Below are 19,395 nucleotides of genomic sequence, written 5' to 3' on the forward strand. Positions count from 1 at the left end.
TTGCCGGAAGAAATATCAACAACCTCAGATATGCAGATGACACAACCTTGATGGCAGAAAGTGAGAAGGAATTAAAGAACCTTTTAATGAGGGTGAAAGAGGAGAGCGCAAAATATGGTCTGAAGTTCAACATCAAAAAAAAAAACAAGATCATGGCCACTGGTCCCATCACCTCCTGGCAAATAGAAGGGGAAGAAATGGAGGCAGTGAGAGATTTTACTTTCTTGCGCTCCATGATCACTGCAGATGGTGACAGCAGTCATGAAATTAAATATGCCTGCTTCTTGAGAGAAAAGCAATGACAAACCTAAAGGTAAAGGGACCCCTGACCATTAGGTCCAGTCATGACCGGCTCTGGGGTTGCGGCGCTCATCTCGCTTTAGTGGCCAAGGGAGCCGGCGTACAGCTTCCGGGTCATGTGGCCAGCATGACTAAGCTGATTCTGGCAAACCAGAGCAGCGCACGGAAATGCCATTTACCTTCCCGCCGGAGTGGTACCTATTTATCTACTTGTACTTTGACGTGCTTTAGAACTGCTAGTTTGGCAGGAGCAGGGACCGAGCAATGGGAGCTCACCCCGTTGCGGGGATTTGAACCACCAGCCTTCTGATTGGCAAGTCCTAGGCTTTGTGGTTTAGAGACCACAGCACCACCTGCGTCCCATGACAAACCTAGACAGCATCTTAAAAAGCAGAGACGTCACCTTGCCGACAAAGGTCCTTATAGTTAAAGCCATGGTTTTCCCAGTAGTGATGTATGGAAGTGAGAGCTGGACCATCAAGAAGGCTGATCGCCGAAGAATTGATGCTTTTGAATTATGGTGCTGGAGGAGACTCTTGAGAGTCCCATGGACTGCAAGAAGAAGGAAATCAGCCCTGAGTGCTCACTGGAAGGACAGATCCTGAAGCCGAGGCTCCAATACTTTGGCCACCTCATGAGAAGACTCCCTGGAAAAGACCCTGATGTTGGGAAAGATGGAGGGCACAAGGAGAAGGGGATGACAGAGGACGAGATGGCTGGACAGTGTTCTCAAAGCTACCAGCATGAGTTTGACCAAACTGCGGGAGGCAGTGGAAGACAGGAGTGCCTTGCGTGCTCTGGTCCATGGGGTCACGAAGAGTCGGACACGACTAAACAACAAAGGGTCCTTTCCAACTCTACAGTTTTATTTTTTTTAAAAAAAATTTTATTAGATTTTCCACAATGATAACACCAACCACAAAGCAAAATGATACACAAAAACAGAAAAAGTAAAAGAAGGGGGGGAAGGGAATAATAAACAGATAAACAATAACAACAAACTTAATTCTTCACAAATCCAACCTTTTAAACATCTTGGTTGACTTCCTCAAATCCCTCCCTTCTGAATTTTCTTGTAATTAAAAGTAACAGCTTTCCAATATCATGATTAAACTAAAACAATTTCCAATTATAGTCCATCTTATTCACTTTTCTTAACATTCTCAATCCCATTTATTTAATTATAGCCAACTCTACAATTCTTTCCTTCTATTGATTTCCGCCCCGAGGGAAACGCTGGAAACGCTCCTCGCAAGTCCCACTCAGAACAATAAGAATGGGCTACTCTTCCCTTTTTTTAAAATCTCCGTACGTGACATGTCACGTCCAAGCCCGGGGGCGGAGCCTGAAAAGAGGCTCCTGCGTCCGTTGCGCGCGCAGCGCTGGACGGGGCCACGTCTATGCATCCGGGAGCGCGTTGGCTCCTCCGCCACGTGACGCCAGCCCTCCCTCCCCACTGGCTGGCGAGCGGCGCGAGGGTCACGTGGCCGGAAAGGAAAACCCGGAAGCGGGCTAGAGGCCGGATCTCGGTTTCCTTGGCTACGACGGAGAAGGGCGGGAGGGGGGGAGGAAAAAAAAGGGCCGGTTCCTTCTTATGTCGCGGCGGCAGCAGTAGCAGCAGCAGCACCAGCGCTGAGGGGATGGCACAGAGCCGGGCCTAGCGAGGCAGCTGCCGCCATGAGCGGAGTAGCGGTTGGCGGCCAGGGAAGGAGCGACGGCGGAGGCGGCGGCGGCGGCGACTCTGCAGGCCGCTGGGCTGGCTGGAAACTGCTGGCCTTGGGCCTCCTCTCCGCGTCCTCGGTGCTGGCGGCAGCCCCGGCCGCGCAGGCCATGGGCAGGGAGGAGAAGCGGCGCCTCGGGTAAGAGCGACGGCGGCGGGAGGGAGCGGGGGGCCCGCCTTGTTCCGCCCCCGGGCAGGTCTCCCTGTCAGGGAAGAAGTGGCGCTGCTTTCTTCGCCTGTCACCCAAGCCTTCCTGCCGAGGTGGGGAGGCGAGGCCCGAGCCCCGCTTCTCCTTATGGTTCTTTCAGCTGCTATTAGGGTTCGGAAGGGACCCCGAGGGTCATCTAGCCCAACCCCACAGCAACGCAGGAATCTCAAGTTCCTGGCAGGCGGCCATCCAACCCTTTAAAAACCTCCGAGGAAGGAGAGAACTGCCTTGTTCCGCCCCCGGGCAGGTCGCCCTGTCAGGGAAGAAGTGGCGCTGCTTTCTTCGCCTGTCACCCAAGCCTTCCTGCCGAGGTGGGGAGGAGAGGCGAGGCCCGAGCCCGGCTTCTCCTCATGGTTCTTTCAGCTGCTGTTAGGGTTGGCAAGGGACCTCTAGGGTCATCTAGCCCAACCCCCCTGCAAGGCAGGAATCTTAACTCAAGTTGTTCCTAGCAGGCGGCCATCCAACCCTTAAAAACCTCCGAGGAAGGAGAGAACCTGCGTCAAACGAGTCTCCGTGTTCATGGGTCTTGTAGTCCGTGAAAAGGGGGGGGGGACCTGAAAAGGCGAACCTGACATGGTTTGCTTTCGTTCTTAGAATCAGAGTTGGGAAGAAAGGGGTCCCGAGGGTCATCTAGCCCAACCCCCTGCAAGGCAGGAATCTTAACTCAAGTTGTTCCTAGCAGGCGGCCATCCAACCCTTAAAAGCGTCCGAGGAAGGAGAGAACCTGCGTCAAGCGAGTCTCCGTGTTCATGGGTCTCGTAGTCCGTGAAAAAGGGGGGGAACCTGACATGGTTTGCTTTCGTTCTTAGAATCATAGTTGGGATGGAAGGGGTCCCGAGGGTCATCTAGCCCAACCCCCCAGCAACTCAGGAATCTCAACTCAAGTCGTTCCTGGCAGGCGGCCATCCAACCCTTGCTTAAAAACCTCGAGGAAGGAGAGAACCTGCGTCAAGCGAGTCTCCGTGTTCATGGGTCTCGTAGTCTGTGAAAAGGGGGGGGGACCTGAAAAGGCGAACCTGACATGGTTTGCTTTCGTTCTTAGAATCAGAGTTGGGAAGGAAGGGGTCCCGAGGGTCATCTAGCCCAACCCCCCTGCAAGGCAGGAATCTTAACTCAAGTTGTTCCTAGCAGGCGGCCATCCAACCCTTAAAAACCTCCGAGGAAGGAGAGAACCTGCGTCAAGCGAGTCTCCGTGTTCATGGGTCTCGTGGTCTGTGAAAAAGGGGGGAACCTGACATGGTTTGCTTTCGTTCTTAGAATCATAGTTGGGAAGGAAGGGGTCCCGAGGGTCATCTAGCCCAACCCCCTGGGCTTTCGCCCAGCATGGGACTTGAACCCACGACCCTCGTCTCCACGCTTTACTGAGGAATAATGATAATAATAAGTGTGTCACAAAGAAAGAGCAGGCTGCAAGATAAAGCAAGGTGTGTTGAGAAGAGGGCCAAGGAAGTGTTGTAAATAAAGTCCCCTCATCTTGGTAGCCTGTAAACGTGTTTTATTAGTCTTTGGTCACTTCTCTTCCTCCTCTCAGCTTCTCTTTTCTCCTCCCTGCCTGGTCGCCTTGAGGGAGTTCCTGTTTGTTATAGGTGACTAGGCCAGTAAGTATTCAGAAGTCTGAGATAATAGGGTTTCTTTCAAGTCAAGAGTGGCAAGTCTGTGTGTCTTGATCTCCACCAAAACCACCCATTTTATAAATAAAGGCTATTCTCCAGGTACAACTCAGAGTTGGGTGGTGGTGCAAGTAAGCTTTCCTCTTACGACTTTTCTATTTCATTATGCAAAATTCTCCAGAGGTGAACAGTCTACTCAGACTATAAGTACTTTGTGACTCTCCTGCTACTTGGTTTTGCTTTGTTTTGTTTTTTTGAGGAGTGAGCACTTGCTCATTTGTCTATATATCTCCATAGGCATATACTGTACAAGAGTTGAGGCTTAGCTTACAGTAGACAGCTACACGTGCTTGAGCTGAAAGTTCGTGAAAAGTAAGTTAGCATTTCCAAGGGGAGTGAAGGTCTAATCTTGAGTGAAGTATCTGTTGTTAGCTATTTGAGGCTCATCCTGGTGGGTTACTGTGGGAAATAGGAGTAAATGGACCTTTGGTCTGATTTAGCAAATCATGAACCCCATGAACTGGGGTTTTCCTGTTTCGTAGCCTGGTCTGCTAGAGCAGTACAGCTGGCTAAGCAGCCAAGTTGGCAGCTGGTATGAAAAGTGTCATCCAGCTGATAGAGATAAAAAGCATTTCTTGCTCCTGTAAAATGCAATTCTGTGTATGTTTACTTGGAAGTAAACCTCATGATTCAGTGAATCTTGCTCTGAAGTAAGTGCATAAGATAGCAGCCTAAATCTTACACCAATTTGGGAGTGCATCTCATTGACTTCTGAGTAAACATGCATATGATCAGGGTATAAAAGGTAAAGGTACCCCTGCCCGTACAGGCCAGTCTTGACAGACTCTAGGGTTGTGCGCTCATCTCACTCTAGAGGCCAGGAGCCAGCGCTGTCCGCAGACACTTCCGTGTCACGTGGCAAGCGTGACGAAGCTGCTCTGGCGAACTGGCACCAGAGCAGCACACGGAAACGCAGTTTACCTTCCCGCTATAAATAGATATCTATTTATCTACTTGCACTTAAGGGTGCTTTCGAACTGCTAGGTGGGCAGGAGCTGGGACCGAAAGACGGGAGCTCACCCTGCCGCGGGGATTTGAACCGCCGACCATGCGATCGGCAAGTCCTAGGCACTGAGGTTTTACCCACAGCGCCATTGTGGGTATAGAATTGGTTAAAATGATGCTTGGATAAATACACAGCAGCGGTGCCCTATTGAAGTAATGAATTGTCCATAAATTGAACAATGATTGCTGACAAGGTGAATTATTAAAATAAAGGAATAAAAGCTCATATATGAAATTTCTTGCTCCAAATTGTTTTTATATTTTATTTGGTGTTTATATATTTTAATTTATTGTTCAAGGTGAGGAAGGGGGCAAGACAGATACTTAAAGAAAGGGCATGTGATGCTGCACGTGATCATGTCAGGATTGCGAAGGGACACAAAGAGCAGAGCTACAAATGTTTTCTGTTTCCTGCATTTTCTTTAAAACATGCTGTGAAAGCAAAGGAGGTAAAGGTGGAAGCACTGACAATAACCTGTGGGATTTTTCTGAGACTGTCAGTGTGAAATATGCCATCCATCACACTTCCTACCTTGGACAAGTTAAGCAAATATTCAGTGTTGGTTCATTATTTGTGGCTACTGTTCACAACAGACTTTCCCAACATATTCTGAAAAATAGCTAGGGCAAAATGGTTTTGCTTCTAGTACTTCTTCTTAGGTACAGGGCATAGGAAGATGAAATGGATTAAAATGACACGCCTATTGAAATTCTTATTATGGTCATCACTGGGAAATAAAAGCCATGTGAATAAGCTGGGCTGGATCTAGATACGTCAAAGAAGTGAGCCAGTTAAATGCTTTGTAAGCCCATACAGTGGTACATCGGATTAAGTACTTAATTCGTTTTGGAGGTCCGTACTTAACCTGAAACTGTGCTTAACCTGAAGCACTACTTTAGCTAATGGGGCCTCCTGCTGCTGCTGTGCCGCCGGAGCACGATTTCTGTTCTCATCCTGAAGCAAAGTTCTTAACCTGAAGCACTATTTCTGGGTTAGCGGAGTGTGTAACCTGAAGCGTATGTAACCCGAGGTACCACTGTACAGGGAAATCTGGTAGGGAAAGACAGGACTCCACAGCGCCATCTGGTGTCACAGTGTTATATCGCATATACAACACATATAAAATGCTTTTTCTTTACCAATCTAGCTGAGTCCCTGGAGGGCCCAAGAAGCTATGCTAATCAGTCCAAGTGGGGCTGCACCATCCCATTTTCAGATTTACCATTTCACTTATGCCTTCTTTAGTAATTAGAGGAAATAAGGATCTTTTCCTACATTTTGCAAGCCGTATTTTCAGTTCTGCCAACCGTCCCCAACCTGGTTCCCTTTAGAAGTTTAGATATTCTGAACCACAACTGCTATCATCCCTATCATTTGCTTTGCTGGGTTTTAACTGAATATACTTTGTCTTTTACAATACATTGCAGCTTTAGGTAGTATTGTTTTCCTTTATATCCCGAACTGACAAATCATGACTGATAAGAGTCTAAGTATCTTGTTTACTACATGTTGACAGTCTTTTAAAAGCTCTTGGTGCAGTGGTCGCTCCATCATCCTCCCTTGGTGCAGTGGTTTGCCTCCATCCTCCCTACGGAGGTCTATAGGAGCAACAGTTCAGGAGGCAGAAAGCGACAGGCAGTGCCACAAACCTGGTATGGTTGAAAGTAAGAAAGGCAGGCAAATGAGGGTGGACTGAGGTTGGTGCAACAGTGCTCTGCTTGACCTAAATGTGATGAATTGTTTCTGTTTAAACCTCATGGTAAGAGAAGGCTTTACTTCACCAGCTAAATCATTTTCGCTTTTGTCTCTTCTGCAGGAATCAAGTAGTGGAAATGTTTGATCATGCCTATAGTAATTACATGGTGAGTAAAATGATTATATGTACTTTTAAATAATTGCCTCCTTCTACCTTGACTCAGTGTATCGCATATCACGTTAAGCCATAGCTTAAAACAAACTATCATATCTGTGGTTGAGCAGCGTTCTGGTCCATGGTGCTCCAAAGTTCCCACTGTGCTCCTACTGCCGTCGTGACACTGACAAATAATCCAGTGTCAAAACCCATTCTTGTGGCATGTTTGAAGAGAACCACAATTTGCTCTTCACTCACTGCTTGTGGTTTGTTCTGGGGAAATAAAGTAGAAGCCTAGGTTCAGATGACACAACAAGTCAGACTTGCAGCCACATATTGTTTGTTCATATTGAAGCATAGTTTGTTTTACACTATGGTTTAATGTGACGTATGAACCAGGCCATTCTGAGAGAGATACATAAGGTATAAACATATGGTGATGAATTTCATTATTTTATTTTTTAGGATTATAATCTTGTGTTCTAATCCTATATGGAAACAAGTTCAGTTGCTGTTAAGTGACACTCCTAGACTGCAACCAGGATATGGTTGTGGTTCTGCATAGTCTTAATAGGATTTACTTCTGAGTTTGGGCTGCAATGTTGCAGCTATAAGTACCGTATTTTTTGCACCATAACACTCACTTTTTTCCTCCTAGAAAGTAAGGGGAAATGTCTGTGCGTGTTATGGAGGAAATGCCTACGGGTGGCATGCCTATGGATTTTCCTCCTCTAAAAACTACGTGCGTGTAATGGTCGGGTGTGTGTTATAGAGCGAAAAATACGGTACTTATGCACCTGATTTAGTTGTTACACTAAACCATGGTTGAGAGAGCATAGTTGTGGTTTGATGTAATGTCTGTATTGACAGACTAGCTAGCAGACTAAAATTGGAAACATGGTTTAAGATGGATCAGCATGTCCTTACAGTTTGGCATGATATCTGAATTAAATTGTAGTAGTGACTGTTGCTCCACAGCTGGAAGGAAAATGAACGCAGAGAAACTGCTTTAAACCTTAGTTTGTAAATATTAGGAAGTTCAAGTGATGGACTATGGTTTGCATAGTGTGCTGTCAAAATTCAGCCATAGAATACAACAAATCTGTGAATTTGTGATAGTGTGATTACTGCAGGGTTTTTGTATTTGCTTTCTGACGCCACTTAGATCATAGATTGTAGAATCATCTTGTTGGAAGTGACCATGAGGATCATCTAGTCTGGCAGTGCAGAAATTCTTTGCCCAATGTGGATCTTGAACCCACAGCCCTGAGATTAAGAGTCATGCTCTCCCAACTGAGCTATCCCTACGGGCAAATTGCACCTGCTTAAATAGCTGTCTCTTGAGAGTTACTTGTACACACCTAAGTCTCACGTCTATTAACTGTTCTATAGTTAATAGATGTGAGAATTGACTAATCTACATAAAACTTATAAAGAATGCCAATAGCAGTTTTTTTAAAACCTAGCAGAGTACTTAACATATTAGGAATGCTATTTTTATCCCCTCAAGATCCTTGTGATGTAGATGATCCTCATTTTACAGGTGAGAACTATGGCAAAGGGAAAACACCTGTTTGCCTAGCTAGCAAGGGCAGTTTGATAAGTTATGTTCTGATAAGGTATCCTTATGTTCTGATAACATTTTTACCTTATGTTCTGATAACAAATAGCATGGCGCAGGCACCTGGGACTGCAAGCTCTGTGATCTAGCAAGCTCCTGATGAAATCTCACTCATCCCACAAATTCTCCACATGCTAGGACAAGCCACTATTCTTTTTATTACGCCTCTGTTCAGTGAGGGCAATAGTAATCTTCTTACAGGGGTATGGTAAACATTATTGACCCAGTGTATGGAAAGCACTTGGAGCATGTAGTTAGTTCAAGTGGGCCTCTGCAACAACAAAATGTTGCAGAGATAATTGCTACTGTTCAGGTTTTCAGCCACACCATGTCTGCTGAGCATAGAATGCGCACACCGGTGTCCCATCCCAGCTACTTTAAAATCATGGCTCTGTCCTTTTATTTATGTGGATAATTTTCGCTTCTGTTCTTGGGGACACATAAAAATAATTCCTCTGTATAAACCAGAAAGTCGCCTCTCTAGACATTTAGGTGGTGTTTAGGCTTCATTTTCCAGTCCTTCCTTTCCACTACCCCCTCCAAAAAAACCCAACCCTCTGGTTGTCCAGTTTATGCTCTCAACAATCCATTTTATGTGGGCGCTGATTTTACTAACCATGTTTTTTACTAAATATTTTTGCAAACTTCAGAGTTTCCCTAAATCTGCTGATACCATCTCCTTGTACATAGTTCACTCCAGTTTGGCAATAAGCAACAGTGGTCAAAGTACTGAATCTGAATTAGAGTGTGGGATTATTGTGAAGAAGGAACAATGGAATTCAAATTTACACTGCTTGATGTAAAATACAAGTGCATATAGCAGCTTATTAATTGTTTGTGGTTGTGTTTTGCCTTTATGCTGTCTTGCTTACATGTGCATACTTGCTTACGTGTGAATACTTGTAGACGCAGTGCATAGACACATGTACAGTTTACATAAATGATGCTCTGTTGTTATGTGTTTAGGAATAAAATGCAGTCTTTGAGACAGTGGTGTGGATTTGAACCCTAATTATTAAACAATTCTATGGCCTTTTAAACTGTGTGTTGGAAGGTTGTTGTTTTTGTTTGTTACTATGTTATGTATTTTTGAGTTTTTTATATTGTAAACCACTTTGTGATCCTCTAATGAAGGGTAGTGTAGAAACACAACAAACAAACAAAGTCGCTTGTGCATAAGGTGTTAGGAAATGTCCTTCGGTAGACTTTAAAACTGAACCTCTCTTGTGGAAGGGAAACACCATAGTGAGCTGGGATTGTACTTTTTGCAGGGAAACAGTGGTTTTCTGTTCTACATTTGTAGCATGAAATGTTTGGGTTATGTGAAAGCATGACTTGGCATATCCTGGAAGCTTTAAAGTCAAAAGGATATGTATTTGCCACGTATACTAGGGTATTAAATAAACGAATTGTGTTTCTTGTGTTTGCGAACCTGGCAAGCAAGATTATGGTTTTGTACTTTATCAGATGGTTTCATAGTGACATGTTCTGCAGGCTGCCATAAAGTGCTGATTTTTACTGCTGCTTTAATTTTGTTTTGTTTTGAAGGTATATCTGCTACATTGCAAAATATAACTGATGTTCCCATTATTAAACACAGTATATAACAGGAAGCTTTCTGCCTGTAGTTAACAGTGCAATTCCATACGTGTCTCGTTGAATATATGTTTCACTGAGTTCTATGGGGTTAGGATTGCAGCCTAAAAATAGCTGTTTTCCATTGGGGGTTTTATAAAGAATTGCACAGGGCTTGTAACCTTGCATCAATGTTGAATTTTCCACACTTCTATGGGGTGATTCTAAGGAGGTGCAAATGCTCCTATTTGCTTCCAAAGAAATATGAAATGAGATACAAACTTGGAGATCTCATCCATCAGTATCTGTATTATTTGGAGAACTTCATTGTTAATACAGTGGCCACAGCTTGGGTAACTTATGTTTTGTATTCAATACACGTATACTTGCATATGTTTATATGTGTATGTTTCAGTAATCATGTCCATTTTGTTGTTCCCTAACCACCAATGTACCCCAAATTTCAGCATACTCTTTGCACTTTTTTGCATTAAACAGGAACATGCCTACCCAGCCGACGAGCTCATGCCTTTAACTTGCCGTGGAAGAGTTCGTGGTCAAGAACCAAGTCGTGGAGATGTGGATGATGCCTTGGGAAAGTTAGTACTCCGAAATAATTCTAGTTATGTGAAACAGCAAAAATCTTGTTTCAGGTTCGGTGCTGTAGAAACACAGCCCCACGTGCCTTATAAAGAAACACACAGGCAGATGCATTCATTTCCACAGTCTTTGGATATAATAATGTGGAAATAACCCCTGGACCCAGGCACTTTATGGAATCTTCATTGGGAAGTGGAGCCTGCCCCTGCAGTCCTTTTTTTCCACAAAAGAATGCATAAGCAGAATCTGTTTGGGAAGGCTTTTGTTCATACCAGCTCTTGCTTAAACTAAGGGTTTTATGGAAGGTAGAGCAAAGCTCTACTCCCATGCCACACACCTTGCGAAGTTTGTATTGCGGAGCCATAAGCCAATGCCACTCCCTCCTTCCATCTAGCTATATTGCTTCATGGCTGGAATAAGTTGGAGTTGGTTACTTCCTTTATGGTCTAAACCACTGAGCCTCTTGGGCTTGCCATTCAGAAGGTCGGCGGTTCGAATCCCCGCAACGGAGTGAGCTCCCGTTGCTCTGTCCCAGCTCCTGCCAACCTAGCAGTTTGAAAGCACGCCAGTGCAAGTAGATCAGAAGGTATTGCTGCAGTGGGAAGTTAAATGGCATTTCTGTACGCTCTGGTTTCCGTCGTTGTGTTTCCGTTGTGCCAGAAGTGGTTTAGTCCTGCTGGCCACATGACCCGGAAAGCTGTCTGTGGACAAACGCCAGCTCCCTCAGCATGAAAGCGAGATGAATGCTGCAATCCCATAGTCGCCTTTGACTGGACTTAACTATCCAGGGGTCCTTTACCTTTTTACTTACTTCCTTTGTAGTACAGTCATAGCTCGGGTTGAAGTAGCTTTGGGGTAAGTATTTTCGGGTTGTGCGCTGTGGCGACCCAGAAGTAACGGAGTGCATTACTTCCGGGTTTTGTCACTCATGCATGCGCAGACGGTCAAAATGACGTCACGCGCATGCACAGAAGTGTTGAATCGCGACCTGCACACACGGGTTGTGTTCACTTCTGGATGCGAATGGGGCTCTGGAATGGATCCCATTCTCATCCAGAGGTACCACTGTACTTATTTGGATAAAATTCCATACACCAAATACATGGTAAACATATTTTTGGCCTAAAAAGTGGATACTGAAAATTGTGGAGTTCTGACATCTGTGGCAGCATTTGTCTGGGAGTGGGCAGGTACCAATGTGTAATGGCCTTGAAGCTACACAGAAAATACAAGAATTGCAGACAGCATCTTGTTTCACTAGGTGTGAGGACCGTGAAGAGAGCGCTAGTTTTGTTCCTCCTGCGCACTGAAAACATGCACAATGAAGTTCTGGCTCCTTAGGACCGGAACTTCTCCATTCAAACTGATGTCTTCTTTGTTATTAATAACATGTCATACTGTTTTTTGGATGTTTTGCTGTCGCTACAGATGAAGTGTACTGGGTTCTAATGTGTTCTTGTGCTTGCTTCTCCCCCCCCCCACTCAGGTTTTCACTGACACTGATTGATACTTTGGACACTCTTGTGGTAAGTTGGGTCTGAATGTTATACTTGCACTTCCATTTTTTGGAAGTAAATTCTTTGGTGGGTGGGTGTGTAACCTATGGTTTAAGTCTACTTTAATCAGATGGCTTTAGAGACCTTTATTATTATGAAGAAAAACAGTTTCCGCATTGTATTGCAAATAAAAAGTGGTTCCCTGATAGTCTCAGACTTAGGACCAGCCTTGGAGAATACAAGAGTATTTCTTAATACTGTGAGACCCGACCAGCCTGCTTGCTCTATATCGCATTCTCCTCTTCCATACCAGGAACTCTTTTGAACTTATCCCTCTCCTGTCAACTTGTACTTGATCTCTTCCTGCTTGCATCACCTCCTTGCTTCTTTTGCACATTCTATTTCTTTTTGCCCTCACAGACTTGGATGACTCAGGAGGAACTGTGGGTGCTTTTGAAATAAGTGTGGTTAGTTTCCCTTCTCCCTACACCCACCTTGCAATTCAGCCCACACTTAATTGCGACATTACAAAACTTCTGAAAGTGGGTTTAGCAGTGAGTGGCATGGTAAATATGAGTGGAGCTGCCAGCTCAGTATGTGGAATGTATCGGATGATGAATTGATCATGTGCCTAACATCCACAATCCTGATATGTTTATTTAGCCACATAAGTTGACCTCTGGAGGTAAGGTTCAGTTTCCCACGAGTACAGTTTCCCCAGATCCAAGCGATCTTACAGGTCTTGTGTAATATACTGGAAGTTTGAAACCTGCCAAAATGTCAGTTGTCCGGTTTGGGAGGATATCTGTAATTACCTTCTCATTAATAAATTTCACAGCAGGGAGGGTCAAATTGTTTACAGCTAATTTTTGTTTTGCAGGTGTTAAATAAAACCAAAGAGTTTGAAGAGGCTGTCAAAAAAGTGATCAGAGATGTTAACTTAGACAACGACATTGTAGTATCAGTGTTTGAAACTAACATAAGAGTCCTTGGGTAAGTTTGATGCCAGAGGAAAATAAACCACATTTCAGTTTGTCGAGTTCTGGTACTTTCTGTGCTGCTTTTTAGTCGGAGGTGAATATGCCTGTTCCATAAGTGTTTAAGAATAATAGAAATGGTTCACCTGTTACCTTTAGAAACAGGCAGCAAAAGTTTTAGTTCTAGCTTTTCCTGCATTCATCTCCACTTAGCTGCAACCTTGCATTCTCAAATCCTTAGAAGTGTCCTTTGGTGAAAGTTTGATAGCTGAAATAATATATACCGTGGGCATTTCCCACATACTTGTGGGAAATGTTTGGATAGAGACTAGATAAGTTAAAGACCTAAAAGCTGAGATGGCCTAAGATTTGGATGGCTTTCAAGGGGGATTAGACATATAAAACTAGCAATGGATAAATGTTGCCTCTATGCCCCAAAGCAACAGCCCTCTGAATGCAAGTTGCTCAAGCACAACAGCGAGAGAGAGCTTTTGCCCTTCTGTCCTGCTTCCTTACAGACACATTGTTGGTTACTGTGGCAAACTGGATCCTGGACTAATGTAGGTTTTTAGTCTAACCTGGCAGATCTCTTCTTAAGTTCTCAGTACTGCATATTTTGCAGGATCTCTACATTCCAGTGGAATGGCAGTATAGTGGTACCTCTGGTTGCAGATGGGATCCGTTCCAGAGGTCTGGCCTGAGGTTTTAGCAACTAGAGTGACCACTTTTGCTCATGCACGCGCGACGGTAGAGCGCTTCTGCGCATGCGTGCGCGGCAAGAACCCGGAAATATACTTCCAGGTTCGCCGGCTACGTATCCTGAAGTTTACGTAACCAGAAGGATGCGTAAGCGGAGGTACGACTGTATATACATAGCCCCATTTTAAACGTCTTCTCCAAAAGTGAAGAGCATTTAGATCTGTTGACTTTATTCTCTGCTACTCGATTTACATACATTTGGAACTGATACAGATCATGTTTTGTAATGGTTAGGGTGTTGGTTTATGAGCTAGGAGACCGGGGTTCGAATTCCCACTCAGCCACAAAGTTCACTGGTTGATCTTGGGTCAATCACTGTCTCTCAGCCTCACCTACAGGGTTGTTCTGTAGATAAAACGGGGGTGGACAACCGTGTACACACCTTGAGCTCCTGGAAGGGAATGGGAAATGTAATAAATATGTGAAATAAATGTGCTAACCACAGTTTAAGGAAGCGGTTTGCAGGGAGATGTAATCCATCCTCCCCACCCTGCTGTTCTGCTCTGCTGCAGTGATGTCTGGGGTCAGTGTCAGCCCCAGTTAAGAAAGTGCTAATGCTTGAACGTTTCTCACCAGCCCTTAAGCAATACCATGTTTGAGCTCGGTATTTTTAGGTGCTGCATTTTATTATTGTCCTTTCTGTGTATTTAGAGGTCTTTTAGGTGGGCACTCAGTAGCAATCATGCTGAAAGAGAAGGGCGAAGACATGCAATGGTACAACGGAGAACTTCTGCATATGGCAAAACAGTTGGGCTACAAGCTTTTGCCAGCTTTTAACACCACCAGCGGTCTTCCATATCCACGAGTAAGTATATAATGTATTGTGAGGGCAGTTGAGAATTTTGTTTCTTGTTGATTTAGATATAAATTCTCATAGAATCCTAGAATTGTAGTGTTGGAAGGGACCACAAGGGTCATCTAGTACAATCCTCTGCAATGCAGGAATCTTTTGCCCAATGTGGGGTTTGAACCCGCAACCCTAAGAGTAAGAGTTTCACGCTCTACTTACTGAACTATCCCGTGGTATATTTTCACATCTCTTGGTTACAAGATGCAAATCTGTTAAGAAGCATACGATACCAGTTAATCCTGTTTGTAGCTTATTTCATATTTAAAACAATTGCCACCATTTCTCTCCTGTGCCCTTTATTAAATAATTTTCAAGTTCTCTGTTCCAAGCACGCTGTATGCTTGAAAGTCAGGAATACTGCCAGAGTTTACTGTGAACTTGCTGTTCTCTCCACTCTAAATGGCAAGCTGTTCTTGAACTTAAAGCACCAGAGATTTCAGTGTTGGGAACTGCTGCTGCAAACTTCAGAAACGATTATAGCTACATGCAGGTGGCAGCAGCGTCCGGGTGTAAATCGGCAAAATGTCTGGGAAAATGCGGATCTATGGCAACCCATGTTGTCAGTGTCGTTTTTGCTGATTTCCCATAAAAATAGCTCAAAAAAGGTCAACAACTTTGCCCCCCCCCCCAGCAAGCTCCACAACTGTCTTGTCCTGATTTTCACTGTTCGAAATATGGCAACCCTAAGTTATGGCCGTAGTCTATAGGTGGTGAGCTACAGACAGAGTATATATAGGTGGTGAACCAGACAGAGGGCCTTCTCGGTAGTGGCACCCACCCTGTGGAACACCCTCCGTTCAGATGTGAAGGAAATAAGCAGCTATCCTATCTTTAAAATACATCTGAAGGCAGCCCTGTTTAGGGAAGTTTTTAATATTTAACGCTGTATTGTTTTTAATACATGATTGGGAGCCGCCCAGAGTGGCTGGGGAAACTCAGCCAGATGGGCGGGGTATAAATAATAAATTATTGTTGTTGTTGTTGTTATTATTATTGTTGTTGTTGTTGTTATTATTATTGTTGTTGTTGTTGTTGTTTTGTTGTTGTTGTTGTTGTTGTTATTATTATTATTATTATTATTATTATTACATGCTTAGCCATGAAAGTTGCTTTAAAATAGTCATCTGGAAGTGTGCTGTTAGCATTCCTATTTTAGTCTAGATGACATAAAATACGTGCAAGCATTCTCGTGTCTAAAGCCTAATGCACATTTCACGATGCCAACAAATATAAATGTTTTGAATGTTGCACTTTTGTGTTTGTCAAGATGTCTTGGTCCATATTGTCAGGTAATGGAAACCTTAAGGATTAATGTTTGTATAAAGTCAGTTTGTGTATGTATGGCACCAAATTCTGACAGTTGTGTTTTATCTGTCAATGATTGCTTAATTTACTACTGTAGCAGTAAACGGTTTTGGTGCCTTTTCTTTTAGGTTAACTTAAAATTTGGTGTAAGGAGTCCAGAAGCTCGAACAGGAACAGAGACTGACACTTGTACAGCGTGTGCAGGTACCTTGATCTTGGAGTTTGCTGCTCTGAGCCGCTTCACAGGAGCATCAATATTTGAGGTTTGAATACGGGTTATAATTCATCATTCCTTGTTTAATTTAGAACTTCTGTTAGTGTGGTTTTTTATAGCATTTCTATTGCTGAATTGGTAACTAAATCTGTGATATAGGAGTTTAGTAAATGGTTTCTCTGTCTATTTGGAGGCTTTGCGATAAATATTCCAGAAATTCTGTACTTGCATTGCTCTGTAATGTATATTTTCTTATCAGTGTCTTGTTTGTTGCACTCTAATCAGTATTGTAAACATCTTGGCATAAACTCGATGGTATCAGCAGCAGTTTATTCTTAAACCTTTGTATACCATAAGCTGCTATTTATTGGCATGTGTGTGTATTTATGGTGTGCATTGCACTTGCATCAAGGAAGAAACCAATGTTTTTTTCTTTTATGGTGTGCTGATTATGTTGATACTGATTCCCAGCAGTAGCAACCCCAATATTCTTGTAGATTTGCTCTACTGTAGCAAAATAGACTGAACGCTGGACCAAACATCCCCAGTTCAGATTTCTCCTAAATAATACCCAAATTGCCTTAAGGTATTCAGTCTCTCTCTTCCCCCTCCCCCTTACATTGTTAATAACTTTGCTTGTGGAATTGTTTGCTATCCATTACTATCTGGGTATTATGCGAGGCTTTGGGCGGCCTTGTAATTTTGCAATTTTCTGGTTGCTTGTGACAGTAGCAATTTACACAGGGTAGCATCTAAAGGCTGTGCATTTGGCACTTTGGTAATTTTCTTCCAGTCTTAAAGAATGACTGGTTCATAAACTGGAAGGGCTGCCGTTCCAGCTGATGGATAGAATCTACATTGACATATGTGGAATCAGGAATGAATAGTCATTATTTGCAGCAAAGAGTGGAGTAATTGTGAAAGCAGAGAATTGCTTTTGGATGATTAACATTGATTATGTTAATCTATGCCAAGTTGGCAAACTTTTTCAGCAGGGGGCTGGTCCACTGTCCCTCAGACCTTGTGGGGGGGGGGGCCAGACTATATTTTGAAAAAATAATAATAATGAACAAATTCCTATGCCCCACAAATAACCCAGAGATGCAATTTAAATAAAAGCACACATTCTACTCATGTAAAAACACCAGGCAGGCCCCACAAATAACCCAGAGATGCAGTTTAAATAAAAGCACACATTCTACTCATGTAAAAACACGCTGATTCCCAGACATCTGCGGGCCAGATTGAGAAGGCGATTGGGCCAGATCCGGCCCCTGGGCCTTAGTTTGCCTACCCATGATCTATGCTCTCCATAGACTCATTGGAATCAATTGGTAAGTTACCTAATTCCATGATATCAGTGGGTCTAACTTACCCCTTTGTACCTTAATTTAGCTATGCAAAATACTTCAGAGCTCTCTAATTATAAATGTGGAATGAATTGATCCACCAGTTGTTTGCATCAGATTTTTTTTCCTTCATTTTCACCATTGTATTTAAGCAGCATTTAACTGGAAATGTTGACTTTGTTTGCTGCAGGAATATGCACGGAAGGCACTTGATTTTCTTTGGGAGAAAAGGCAACGCAGCAGCAACTTGGTGGGAGTCACAATTAATATTCATACGGGTGATTGGGTGCGCAAAGGTATGGCAGTTTGCAACTGTGAGCCCTCTGCGGCTCATGCAGAAATGGGAATTTGTAAATCATCTATGCACTATTGGACCTCTATCATGCTGGGGAGGCCTGTATGCTTGACCCTGACATGAGAGACCTAGGATTTGTCAGGCTGCAACCTAATGAATGAGTGGTTAACCTTTTAAATGTATGGGCTATAAATAAGATGAGCTGCTTGTGGCTGCTCCCCTTAGTCTTATTTGGTTCAACCATCTTTACCTAAAGAAGGGCAAACACTCCTGCAAGTAGAAGAGCAAATAAAAGGAATTGTGTCTTCACATTGACAGAAGCGTTTTATGCAGATGAACAGAATGCTAGAAAAGTATTTCCTTAAACTACACTGTGGCCTGGATCAGGCCTGCGAAGCTGTGTGAAGTGGACTGCCAGTCCCCATCGTCTTCCCTGTCGGGAGTGCTGGCCGCCTTCTCCACACCCAGCAATGGTGGGGAAATAGTCCCACTGCAGCCCTGGAGAGGGCTAAACCTTTGCTCTCGGTCCAGCACAGTGATGGGAATGAATGTGGGGTGTGAATGAACGAACAAATGAATGACTGAATGAATGAATGTGTTGTATTCATGGCTATGCATGTGTGGCAGAACCATTTTAGCTGCACCCACCTCTGTGTGTTTGCTGGTACATAGCCCTTGAAGAGCTGGCAAGGTGGAAGGTGCCCATCAGGGTGGCAAAGACTACCCACCCCTGTTCCATGTGGATTTTTAAAAATAAAACAGAAAATATTGTATTGTGCTGAGTGCAGCTTCTCAGTTTCTTTGTTTGTTTCTTGGTTGCACTCCTGCCAAAACTCTTAACAGGGGCTTCTTTCGCAGGAATGAAAACTAGTTGTAAGGTCAATCTTAAATATGTAACAGGTTTTTCATCTTTTTCCTAGATAGTGGTGTTGGAGCAGGTATAGATTCATATTACGAGTATTTATTAAAGGCTTACGTCTTGCTTGGAGATGACAGTTTTCTGGAAAGATTTAACACGGTAAGTCTTTTGCATGAGACTCAGGGGTTGTGCATTTCATGAGGTATAATGAGTTGTATGGCTCCTTGCAGCATCAGTTGCACTTCTTCCCTCAGTAATGTATTATTGCAGAACCAGAAAATATTCTTTGCCATGGTACCGTGGCATATCCTAAGAAGCGACCACTGGTCAATGTATCTGCTTGCCATAAAAGTCCATCTGGCTCCAGACATGAATAAATCTACAGGAAGGGCTTGTAAAAGGATTCCCCTTGAATTTAATTGAGTATCCCTATTCAAAGTGGCTTAGTAGTGAAATATTGGCTACATTTGTGAGTTGGAAATGTAAATTTTATAAACAAACACGATGCTGAGGAGATTTCACCCCTCCCATATCCAAGAATCTGCTGATGTTCTCTGCTGATTCTCCGGAGAGGAGGGGGCGGTTTCTGCTCTCTACTTAATTCCGTTCCAGCCTCACATCAAAGAGAGAGAGAGACTGAGTGTTAGAGATCGTGTGTATAGATAAGGTTGCTGCTAAGAGCAGCTGCAGACACTCAGTGCAGTTCAGCATTTTCGCTTAGACCTCATTTAGCTCTGTA

The 19,395-nt window shown here is 43.7% G+C and overlaps 1 protein-coding gene and 1 long non-coding RNA gene across 3 annotated transcripts in view; one reads left to right on the forward strand and one right to left on the reverse strand.

The window, feature by feature from the left end:
• Window positions 1-19,395, reverse strand: part of LOC309533919 — a 34,740-nt gene that overhangs the window by 11,304 nt on the left and 4,041 nt on the right. The window lies entirely within an intron of this gene.
• The window catches only part of EDEM3 (ER degradation enhancing alpha-mannosidase like protein 3), a 36,962-nt gene continuing 19,410 nt past the window's right edge, over window positions 1,844-19,395 (forward strand). The window contains exons 1-9 of one of the 2 annotated variants that reach the window (XM_082225445.1): window positions 1,844-2,159; window positions 6,721-6,766; window positions 10,451-10,551; window positions 12,039-12,078; window positions 12,929-13,041; window positions 14,436-14,589; window positions 16,068-16,202; window positions 17,693-17,798; window positions 18,718-18,815. In XM_082225445.1, the coding sequence (XP_082081571.1) occupies window positions 1,978-2,159; window positions 6,721-6,766; window positions 10,451-10,551; window positions 12,039-12,078; window positions 12,929-13,041; window positions 14,436-14,589; window positions 16,068-16,202; window positions 17,693-17,798; window positions 18,718-18,815 (975 nt within the window). In that variant the 5' untranslated portion in view covers window positions 1,844-1,977. The remainder of the gene's footprint in view (window positions 2,160-6,720; window positions 6,767-10,450; window positions 10,552-12,038; window positions 12,079-12,928; window positions 13,042-14,435; window positions 14,590-16,067; window positions 16,203-17,692; window positions 17,799-18,717; window positions 18,816-19,395) is intronic. The other variant, XM_082225446.1, reaches the window with a different exon arrangement.

This window comes from Podarcis vaucheri (assembly GCF_965113315.1).
Source record: "Podarcis vaucheri genome assembly, chromosome: 6".
Classification (NCBI taxonomy): Eukaryota; Metazoa; Chordata; class Lepidosauria; order Squamata; family Lacertidae; genus Podarcis; species Podarcis vaucheri.